The following is a 12329-nucleotide window of genomic DNA, read 5'->3' as shown; positions in this document are numbered from 1 at the left end:
ATATTATATATTTTTAATATATTTGTCAAATTTTATTAAAATTAAATATTAATTAATATTCAATCAATAAAATTATTTTTCATGCATAATTTTAAATCACTAATATTTAAAATTTAAACTTAGCAATAAATATTTGAATTTTTTAAAATTTTATAAGAATAAAGAATATTATAAAAAAAATGCAATCTAACAAATAATTTTTTAAAATTTACATTCTAAAAAAAAAAAACGCAATTTAAAGAGTTTTCTTTCGAAATTAGTTTGAATGGAAACTAAAAAGTGATATCATCTTATCACAGTTTGTATTTTCCACTCTCAAAAGTTTATATATAATCCCCAACCCCTTACAATCTCCAACTCAGCAAAAAAAAAACCTTCCAATCTCCAACATTCTAGCAGCCTTTCTTCCTCAGCCAACTCAATCTCCAAAATGTCTCCACTAACATTAGCCATTTTCCTGCTACTCCTTGGATCCATCATCTGGACATTGATGCCCAAAAAAGGACGTAAACTAGTACTCCCACCGGGTCCTCGGTCTTTACCCATTATTGGTAATTTTTACATGTTGGGTAGCCTCCCACATCGTGCTCTCGAAAACTTAGCCAAAAAATACGGACCCATCATGTCATTGCGGCTTGGCCATGTCCCAACCATTGTAGTCTCATCTTCCCAAACTGCTGAGCTATTTTTAAAGACCCATGACGCCGTTTTTGCCAGCCGACCTATATTCCAAGCCTCCATGATCATTGGTATGTCCAAAGGTATTGCTTTCTCCGAGTATGGTCCATATTGGCGCAGCCTTAAGAAACTCATTGCGTCGCAGCTTCTGAGTGCTTCAAAAATAGAGTCATTTGGACCTATGAGGAAGGAGCTGGTAGGATCAATGGTACAGTCACTGAAAAAAGCTGCGGTAGCACATGAGGTTGTGGACCTTAGTGAGAAGGTGGGCAAACTCATTGAGGAATCAACACGTAGAATGGTATTTGGTCGAAGTCATTATGATAGATTTGACTTGAAGTCACTTGTTGCGGAGACCTTGAACTTGATGGGGGCTTTCAATCTAGCAGATTATGTTCCTTACCTTGGGGCATTTGATCTGCAGGTATATTTCAATGTTTTTATCTTTTCAACTTTATTCACCCTTTGATAAACTTAGCCATTGATTTAACTTTTTTTATTTATTTATTTTTTAATATTTTTTTGGAGAATCTAAAAACAGTCGATTTTTCTTTTACATTTCATGCCTATTTCTTCGTCCACATAGTAATGTTGTTGGCAAATAAGTGTCTCAGTAGCGGTTAAAACTTCACAGTAAAAGCCAAATTTCAAAGTGGAAAGTCCATGAAAGTCATACAATTAAGTAGTGAATTATATTTATACAAATTTTTAATCCCTATGAGTTGTTTAATTGTGAGTTTTAATTAACTAAATTAATAAATCGTAAGATATGTGGTTTTAACACATCTTTTACTACTATTTATAATTTCCTTCTTCCTTCTAGTATTTTCTTGTTTTAATCTCTCCCTCGGCGCTTCTCTTACTACTACTTATTTTATTTGTTCCTTATTGATGATTAATTAGCTAATCTTCTCCCACATCCTACTCCTCATTGGCAGACAATATTTGCAATTAATAGCATGTGAGATTTTCTATGATCATAATATATCTTATAAACAATCGAACACTTTTAGTGTAAGTTATTTTATAAGTGCAAAATTCTTATAGATGGGGTGGAAGTTTCACACAAACTTTTTTTTATAAAACAAACACATATACTTAGATTAAATTAGAATAAAATTTCTATCATAAATAAAAAATAAAAATAAAAAACAATATATCCCATAATACTTTTACAATAAACTAAGTTATTAGTATGTCGGAAATCAAAATAAAATAAAAAAGATTATATATTATGGCCCACCACAGCCCAAAACAAGCTTAATAGTATCTCATAATACTTTCTCTGCAACGCATGTATCCCAACATCTTCAATAATTTTGGGCCCATCCACAAGTTTTTAGCTGTTGTGCCATGCATGAACATATGGAGTAAATGATTATTCTTGGAAAAATAAAAAATCTATTATGACCCTACCGTTTTAAAAGATGAGCATATTTTTCGTTCATGTTTGAGTTATGACAATAGTTATTGCAGGAGAATTTTGTTCCTTGGCCCTCCCATGCGCACTCTATATGCCACCTTAGTAAGTAGTGTTATGGAAGAAAAATTTTAAGATATAATTTTTATGTCACAATTTTAATGTGGCTGATTGTAAGTGATGAAAAAGATATTTAGCAACTTAAAAAAATGTTAGTTACATCTTTGTTTTACCCTAAATAATCTTTGATGGACATGATATATATGATAAAAATATAAAGAAACATGTAATTTAACAGTGAGATTTTTAAATTATGAATTTTATAAAAATTTATTAAGTGGTGTATTTTGTACCAATAAGTGTTATATATCTATAAAATCATATTGTATGTATATGTAACATACAAAAATGAAATTTAATCCTTTGATAGAAGGCATAGTTATTAATCCTTAATAATCTAGAATTTTTTTAGCAGGAAATGTATAAGTATAATAAATGTAATCAAATGGTAGATGTATCAAAGTTTTCATCTAATAAAAAATTATTAAGTGGTGTAATATTACTTCAACTTACACTTTATATATAATTTTAACCTTAAGAAGCTTATCTAATTAAAATCTATAAATAAACGAACTTTTTATTTCCACTTAAAACCTTTTTATTTTTGGGTTCTCAAAAAATAAAATTATTTTTAACCCTCTGGTATCATTCAATTATAAGAAAAAATCTCTCCTCTATATATATATATGGAGAGAGAGAGGATGGCTCAAGTAACACCATGTGTAATTTTAAAGTAATTTCAATAAATTACTTTTGGATGCGAATTTTATTATTGGATGCATGGCTCAAGTTACTTTTTTATTAGATGCAAATTTCAATAAATTCACTTTTAAATTACATCTTGTCTTTTTATCCTCCACATTTAAAAAATTTTAAGATAATCGGAAATTAATAATTATCTCATCAATAAAATGTTTAAAATCAATAATTACCACATCAGTTTGTTAGGTTTGTTTTTAGCAAAATTGGTGACATTATAACACTTTCTATCCTTTAGACAAAGATGTTTGCGGCGTTTGCCTCAACGATTCACGTTTTGAGAAATGGTATTGTTTACTTAGTCTTCTAACCATTCATTGCCCTCAGGGATTGACATCGCGCATTAAGAAAACTGGCAAGACTCTTGATGTAGTATTGGAGAACATTATCCACGAGCATGAACAAATTCCTAGTGGTGCACAAAGTTGTGAAAAGGACTTTATAGACATGTTACTTTCTTTGATGAATCAACCCATGAATCCCCATGATGAGAATTCATGTAAAATTGATCGAAGAGTTATCAAGGCAATCATTATAGACATGATTACGGCTACATATGACACTTCAGCTTTTAGCATTGAATGGACCATTTCTGAACTCTTGAGGCATCCACGGGTAATGAAACATGTACAGGATGAGCTAGAACGTGTAATTGGAATGAATAGGATGGTGGAGGAAACAGATTTAGCAAATTTAACTTACTTGAGTATGGTGATTAAGGAAAGCTTCAGACTACATCCTGTTGCACCATTTCTAATTCCACGTGAATCCATGGAGGACATTGAGATTAGTGGATATTACATACCCAAGAAGTCACGAGTAATAATAAATTCTTGGGCTATTGGACGAGATCCTAATGTATGGTCAGATAATGTGGAAGAATTTTACCCTGAAAGGTTCATAAATAGTAATATAGACCTCAAGGGACGTGACTTCCAGCTTATCCCATTTGGATCCGGTCGCAGAGGCTGCCCTGGATTACAATTAGGGCTTACAACAGTCACTTATGTTCTCGCTCAGTTGCTGCATTGTTTTGATTGGGTGCTCCCTAATGGCATGTTGCCTAATGACTTGGACATGAGTGAGAAGTTTGGGCTATCAATGCCAAGAGCCAAGCACTTACTCGCGATGCCAACCTATCGCCTAATTGGTTAAACTTGTGAGATAATTATCATTTAATCTTTAAAAAAGTTTTCTTAATTATACTTGATGTGTTTTAACGGGAGGTTTTCATCTATCTTTTTCTTTTTTTTAGGTCAAAAGAACAGGTTCAATAAGAAGAGTTGAAGACATTGCAACACCAAGTTATTTTATGTTACCTTAAATAAAATATTAGCTTACCTTGTTTACTGGATTCAAATGTACTGTGTCCTCCTAAAAATAAAATGTCATAGCTCACAACTTGGAGACTTTTACTAAATGTCTAAAATAATTCGTTAAGATTTTTAGCGACAAGTACCTTTTTACAAGTAGTACAATTAGAAAATTTCGTGAATTTCTCTCGTTGGTGTGCAATATCTATAAAACTGATTATGGATGTTTATTTATAAATAATGTCAACACCAAATTTTGGCACTCATCCACCAAACTCTAGAGTGCTTCACTTGGTTATCAAAGCAACATATTCAACACTAGGCAAAGGAGCATTTCTCACTTGCCTTTACTCCTGATCTTTTAAAATTAATGAACACACTTTGTTCATGGGGATATAAAAGATCCATAAGAAGTATCTGTCCTAATAACAAATGAAAAGCACTCGTTCAACCCATGAGAAACCTCATGATGCATTCTTGTTGCTAGTACTCAAATATGAGGTGTTTGGTTCACTTGATGTTATAACCTACATTCAGTGATGGAGCTAGAAATTTTTCTAAGAGAGGCCAACCTTTTGAAAATATTCGATGGACTTCATCGTGTTGATTTGTGGGATTTTTCTTAATATTACTCATTATAATACAATATCATCTTCTGAGGAAACAATATATGTTTACTTAAGTTAACATATTTGAACTTTTCAATAATAATAATAATTGGTAAACCACTGAGTTGCAAACTTGATAGTACTGAGAGTGTTAAGACCATTTACATGTTGGAGTTGCTAGATCCTTATAGAAGCTCTACACCAAAGAAACAAAAGAATTACAATTTTTAAAGGGCATTTGAAGCATTCAGAATATTCACTATCTTGTGAACTATCAAAAGACCTGTCAACAATAATATCGGCTATATCAAAGCATTCAATTTTCCCAACTACAAAGACATCAACACAATTAACACTATTTCAAGTGCATGTGAATCAACAATATTAATCCAACTTTGAGTTGTAATTGTTAATATATATATATATATATATATATATATATATATATATATATATATATAATATGGTGATTCTTCCTTTAATATTTTAAAAACAATCCGGAGGTGGCTAACGTGGTTGTTTAATGAATAGCTATAGCCCACGATCAATGTATACCACCAATTGTCTATGTACGGATGGAATAGCTCATTATGGAGGGTGCATAACATGGCGGGAGCATTGGTGAGTCCAAACGGCATAACCAAATCAAACACCCCTTTATTAGTAAGGTTGCTTGCTTGTCACACAGGTCGTCTTTGGCTTGTCTCCTTCCACGATATGCACTTGGTAGTAGCCCGACTGTAGATCCAACTTCGAGAAGTATCTCACGCTTATTGATTGGGGCAAAGAAGTCTGCAATCAAAGTGGATACCTATTCTTGATGGTTAGGTTACCTTGTTTTGCGCTCGATAATCAATGCACAAGGCTACCACTTCTTCTGGAATAAATAAAATAAGGGCTCCCTACACTTTTCCCTAGCAAAATAGGATAAAACTGCATTGGAGGCTGGAATATAAATAGGCCTCAATGAGTTCCTAAACTTTTTTCCTGAGCTCAACCAATCTTCTTAACTAATAGATGCTAGATGGGGGTGAAGGAAATTTGCCAGTGTGGAGCGAAAAAATAACGGATTTACTTCATTTATAAAAGTTAACATGCATTATGTAAGTTTCAGAATTTGAGAACAAGAGAGTGTACCTTGGAGCAGTGAATTTCAAAATCGAAGATCAAAATCGCTTGGGAACACTTTCAATCTTTACTCTAATTCCACTAACGTCTAAGATGTGTGGTCTCTCAATCAGTTCAAAATGGAGAAATGTCAAAGTGTCTAACACTAACATGCACCACTTCGCAATAGTGTTCTCACTTAATTCTCTACCGAAAATTCTGTATGTTTCTTCCTTTGTGTCTAACTGATTATCTAATTGGGCTGGCCTTTTGGGTCTTTCCAATTGGGCTTGAGTGTATGGCTTGGAGTGGGACCGAAAGGGACCAATAAGACACTAGCTCCAATGGGCCTTGGGCTTTTCTGTCAACTTTTGACAAGTCCAAAGTTACCATTAACTATATTTAATACCACTATATAAATATAGTTGCACTCTAGGCCTTATCTATAAATTATATCCCAAGACTTTATTGTACATGCAACCCCTTCATAAAATATTCGTAGTAATACAAAGTCATAAAAGAAGGCTATCACTTTGTAGATTACTACATCTTAATTCCTTGAGTACCTGGTTTAATCATTTAAAGTTATTCATTATATATATTTATGAAATCCAATTCCATAAATATATATATATATATATATATATATATATATATATATATACACACACACACACACTTTAGTAACTCCTTACTAAAGTGGTTAGGCCTAACTCTCTGAATAACAATCCCATTAAACTTATCTCAAGGGAATATTTTGTATTTCCGTTAAGAGACTATGAATTCTATTTTGAGAATATATGTTCCATCAACACTAAATGTGGTTGCTCAACATACTGAGATTTTGACCGTTACTCTAGATCTCACTCCTGATATATCAAAGCAACCTACACCTCATGATCAAGTCCATTATTCTCTTAGGATTAAGGGTTTATGCAAATATAAGTCGTGAGTTTATTATTCCTATGACAGTCGTTGGAAGAATAATAAATCTCATACGGTCCAGTTCAATATTTTTTAACTCTTAAAACATATCAACATACCAACTAAAAATCTCAATTTCCATGATCAAGATAAATCATCTTAGTTGATATGTTATAGTCTTCGCAGATGAAATGTCAAATTTTCATTACCGACTACGAACTACATTTTGAGTTTACAAGGAACTTGTGATTTACATCTTCTGTGACTAAATCACATAAATCACATACAATGCATCTTATGGACTATATGATAATGTCCCAATATTCATGTTACCATTATTTTTAGATAATAATAAAACAACTTTATTAAACACAACATTAAGTCATACATAATAAAATAGATAGTATCATACAATAGGATTTAAGGGCACACATCCTAACAAGGGGGGGCATCTTCTAAACCCAAGCCCAGTCTAAGCATAAGGGGGTTTGGCTTCAGGCTCCAACTCGATCTTGTGGTACACTGCCCTCCTACGGAACACTTGGCAACTCACTTGTGGGGCATGATATCACTTCTATATATTGTTGCTACAGTCCTGTTAAGCCAAATCGTCAACCATGTCATCATTTTATTTCCTTCCTTTTTAATATATATATATATATATATATATATATATATATATATATATATATATATTAATGTATGCTATAAATTTCGCTACTTATTTTCAATTTCTTCTTTCTCTTTTTAAACTTTTATTATCCTTATTCTCACAAAAAAAAAAAAAAAAACTCTTTTTCTCTCTATTATTTCACATCTACTGTTATACTTAACTTCTCCAACCTTTCTTTTTCCTCTTTACCTCATTATCTTTCTATTACTCTTTACTTTACCATTGAACTTCCTTCATCCTTTTTTCAATCTTATATTTTGACTTTCTTCTCCCCCATCTTATTTTGTATAAATTTGATATAATTTCTTCCATTCAGTTCGTCTTTTTTCCACACAAAAACTGTGAGTATTCTCTCTCTCTCTCTCTCTCTCTAGGTGGATTTTTGTTCTTTCTTATAACTCTAATTTAGGTTGAAGGTTTTTTTTTTATTTAATTTTAATAAGTGTTTTTATGTTGTGCTTTATAAATTTCCCATCTCAACTCCCTCTTATAACTTTGGTTGGATTTTGGTTTGGATTAATACTTGGTTTCTTTTGGAAAGAATTTGAGTTTATATCAAAGCAAAATCTACATGACTACTAATTAGAATGTGTATACCCATTGTTTGAGTAATAAGTTATTATAAAGTCTATATTTTATTCCTATGGTCTCATTTTAATTTTGGATAAGAAAACATTTTAATTTTTTGATGAGTTTTGATTATCATGATAATCTGTTTATTCCTTAAAGAGTTACGAGATGAGAAATTTGAATAATAAATTTAAAACTTATATAGTTTAGTTGTATATTAGGCAAACATAACATACTATAATAGAAGTTAGAAGAATATGGATCACCTTAAAAAAAATATTAATCAAAACACAAAAAATAAAAGAATGACATATTTGTAAAGAAAAAAAAAATTACTTGTAGAAATATATATATATATATATATATATATTTCCTTTTCTTTTTAAAAGACAATACTTGAAGTAATTGTTACTTTTTATATAATACACCTTATTACATAATATCTATAAATTCCTAGGCAACCTGGTTTAACTGAGTTGTCATTACTAAAATATTTTAGCAACAGTGAACAATGGGTTCTTATATATACAATCCACTATAGCTCAAGATGTAAACATTTTTTATAATATTTTATTCTCTCTTTTCCCAAATAAAAATAAAATATATCCTCTCTCAGTCTCTCCTCTTTCATTCTTCTCCATCGCTCATCACTTCTCTCTCTCTCTCTCAACAAACTTAGACTTTCCCCCTCTCAAACCAGTCCTCTCTCTTCTCCCAACTACTTATCTCTCTCTCTTCTCTCTCTGTTGCTTCTCTTCTCTCTTGACTGGACCAAATTCATGCTCTATTTGGTAGCGATGGTGGCGACTTTATGGGTTTAAATTGGTGGGTGTGGTTTAAATCAGTGGCAGAATTAGTGGATGGGCCTGAATTGGTGTTTCTAGGATTCCTTTCGGTGGTCGGCGGTTGCTGAATTGGTGGGTTAGGTTGCTATTAGGGTTTGTTTGAATAAGCTACTGCCAGGTCTCTCTTGTTTGAGTTTTGAGTTGCTGGGGGTTTATGGTTTTGTTTGCGGTGATGGTGGTGGCCACGGTTGGTTGTTTAGCTTTTAGGTTTGAGTACGGTGGCAAGTTTTTTTCTTTTTTTTTTGGGAGGGGGGGTGGTTTGAGTTTATTTTGAATCGGTAGTTTTGGAAGTAAGTGGTGCATTTGGGTTGCTCGACGGTGGTGGGTTGCTCAGTGGTGGTTGGTTGCTTACTAGTTTAGGTGTAGGTTTGCCAAATGTTGTTCTGTTTGGTTTGTTTCAGAGGAAGAGATAATAACAAAGAGGAAGAGAGAGAAATGATAAATAAAATGGTGGTGGGCAGTGGAGGGGTTGTTTTGGGTTGAGTTTGTGTGATTGAGAAAAAGATACTGAGAGAGAGACAAAGAGGATTAGAAAGAGAACATATATAGAAGAGGAGAGCAAAATAGGTTAGTGTTATATTTATTTTAGGGTAAACTACATATTTGGTCATTATCCTTTGCACTAGATTTCAATTTAGTCCTTCACTTTTTGTTGAGGACTCTTTTTTCGCCCCATATGGCACTACTTCATTGGCAACTCATACCACATCCACATATTATTGATTTTTTGGGTAAATCTATTTAAAGCCCAAAATAAGCTCATATTTCATTCAACTACACAGATTGGGCTCACATGGCCGTGAGATCCTTATTTCAAGAGGCGAATTCATGGTCCACATTTCCTTTTCATCAATTGGGATCATAACCCATGATATCATTAACATCAACATATGGATCGGGCTTAAGCAATGAATCAAAGCTCACGGCCCATATTACCTCTCTTACACTCATGGAAAGCGGCTTCTCCAACAAGAGCCCATATTTACATAAAAATAACAACAAAACCCGAGGTACGCCATCTCATCTTCGACTTATGATCCAAAGTTATGTGTCTCTTTGGGGAAACTTTGAAAGTCGTGGTTTGGAGTGTCAAGAGGTATGTTTAGTAAAGCTCCAACGGTTTAAAATTGATAAAAGAAACATGTTGCTTGGTGTGTCTTCTCCAACTCCCTGAACTCTAACGAGTCTGTGTGTAGTGGGTAACATATGGTAAACATCTCTTATCACATAGCACTTAAAATGATAAGACTCCCCGTTGCTCTTTTCCTAAAACTTAATATTCATCATATGACAAACACTCAATATCTCCAGCCATCTAAATGTTGAACAAATAACTATTCATTCAATCCCCAGATGTTCCTATACAAATTTAAAAACTTAATTATATTATTCTACATAAACTACATTACTTCTTTCAGCTAAAATCCAACTCAAACACATGGCCTAATCTGATTGGCTATCTTTAATCTCTAAATATATAGAATACTCATGATATCTATAATACCCAGCTGCTGTCTACCATAGTTAGACCAGATATTCCTCTGCTAGCTACTAGAACAGAGCATTAAATGCTCTTCTTACTCACCAAGATTAAGTCACAACACAATGAGACCTTAACTACATCTCTAAAGCTTCATTAAATATCAACTAATCATTCTATTATTTACTAAAAATGTGTTGTAATAGAACCTTGGACCAAAAATACAAACACCCAAAAAGGAAGCTTTTCCAGCAGAACTTCGATAGTATATTCAGCACTTAAGACTTGGCTGAAACTGATATCGCTAGCCATTTAAAGCTGAAATCCCAGCAGCCATCTGCTGTACCCAAAATAACAAGATACCCTTGAAAGAGATCTTACCATTTTTCAGCCAAATCCATGAAATATCCATCCCAGTAGCTTGACATCTAACCTGATCTGCTTCTACCCCAAGCAATAGCTGACTTATGACAGCTAGGGAAACTTTTTCAAAACAACTGTGACAGTTGACCTAACAGCCTTAACATTACTAATTTTCCCTTATTTGGCTAAGAACTAAAACCAACTAAGTAACTATCTTTTTCTTACTAAAATACTTTCTTTTTCTGCTACTCTTTCCCCAGTAGCTCTTACCCAAAACAACAAGAACACCTTAAACCTAAACATACCATTTTTGACCAAATCCTAGGATGGATTTTCTGAAGATTTGTTGCAGTTTGGGACAGATTTTGGCTAAGATTATACTCCCTTAAACTCAGTTATAAACAGAATCCTTCATCAACACCTCATGACAACCAATAGGGAAGAACAACTCTCTCATGAACTTATCTATTCCCTCTTCCTCTAATGATCTTCTTAAGCTCTCAATAATTCTGAGCTTCTGAGTTTTTAGTTTCTAAATGAGGAACTAAACTCTTCAGCCCTTAGCTCATAAATGCCTTCATAAGTCCTCATCCATCCTCCGGTAGAAAATTCTAGCAGTAAATCCCAGCAACATTGCTAAACACACCACAACATCATTACTCTCTTATACTCATTCTCTCACTCTCTATATTCAGAAAATACACATATCTTACTGCTTCTATCTCCAAATACCTAAACACATCTCTATACTCTTCTCTTACAAAATCTTTCCTCTTGGAAAGCAATCTCAACATCCTCTAGCAGAAGATCCCAGCAGAAAATCCCAACAGCATTGCTAGACACACTACAACACCATTACTCTGTTATTCTCTCACTCTCCATATTCAGAAAATACACCTATCTTACTACTCCTATCTCCTAATATCTAAACACAGCTCCATACTCTTCTCTTACAAAATATTTCCTCTTGGAAAGCAATCTCTACAACTTCCCCAGCAGTTATAATCTCATATTTTTACTATTTTTAACCTCTATATCTCTCATACTTCCCTATATCATACATATTACAAATACTACATCCCACAAAACATCTATATCTTTTACCATTTCCACACTTCTCAAGAGATATCAAACACTCATTCTAAAAGCCCTTCTCATGGAAGGCATAAACTTCTAATGCTAAAGCCCTCCTCCTAGAAGGCACCAAGATCTCATATTAAAGCCCTTCTCATGGAAGACATAAATCCATCTTACATAAAGCCCTTTTTCTTAGAAGGCACAAATACTCCATACAAAAGCCCTTCTCATGGAAGATAACACTATTCATAACTTCACAACAACTAAAAGAGCATTGTCAAAGGGAAAACTCATTTAAGTGCATGATAAGAGGGGCAAGCTTAACCAGCCCCTACACACAGCTGGATATACTCTCTCTCCCTCTAGTTGCACTCATTTTTCCCCTTCAATATTGAAGTTATCATGGCAAACTGTCTTTCTACCGTTGGGGTCACTCTGCTGGAATATTATCA

The 12329-nt window shown here is 33.2% G+C and overlaps 1 protein-coding gene across 1 annotated transcript; it reads left to right on the top strand.

The window, feature by feature from the left end:
• Nucleotides 1-349: 349 nt before the first annotated feature.
• LOC142631009 (cytochrome P450 CYP736A12-like) lies at nt 350-4397 on the top strand. Its single transcript, XM_075805068.1, has 3 exons — nt 350-1102; nt 3245-4076; nt 4173-4397. Exons 1-2 carry the CDS (start codon nt 431-433, stop codon nt 4070-4072), a joined length of 1500 nt encoding a protein of 499 aa, XP_075661183.1. The 5' UTR covers nt 350-430; the 3' UTR covers nt 4073-4076; nt 4173-4397.
• Nucleotides 4398-12329: the final 7932 nt, after the last annotated feature.

The sequence above is a fragment of the Castanea sativa genome, chromosome 4, assembly GCF_040712315.1.
Source record: "Castanea sativa cultivar Marrone di Chiusa Pesio chromosome 4, ASM4071231v1".
Lineage (NCBI taxonomy): Eukaryota > Viridiplantae > Streptophyta > Magnoliopsida > Fagales > Fagaceae > Castanea > Castanea sativa.
Note: the sequence above shows the minus strand (reverse complement) of the source record. Positions and strands in the feature narration are given on the sequence as shown.

Bases quoted from the DNA above. Each gene is read 5' to 3' on its own strand.
- LOC142631009 (XM_075805068.1), top strand. From the start codon at position 431: ATGTCTCCACTAACATTAGCCATTTTCCTGCTACTCCTTGGATCCATC. The intron at 1,103-3,244 runs GTATATTTCAAT...CATTGCCCTCAG, and splicing joins TTGGGGCATTTGATCTGCAG to GGATTGACATCGCGCATTAA.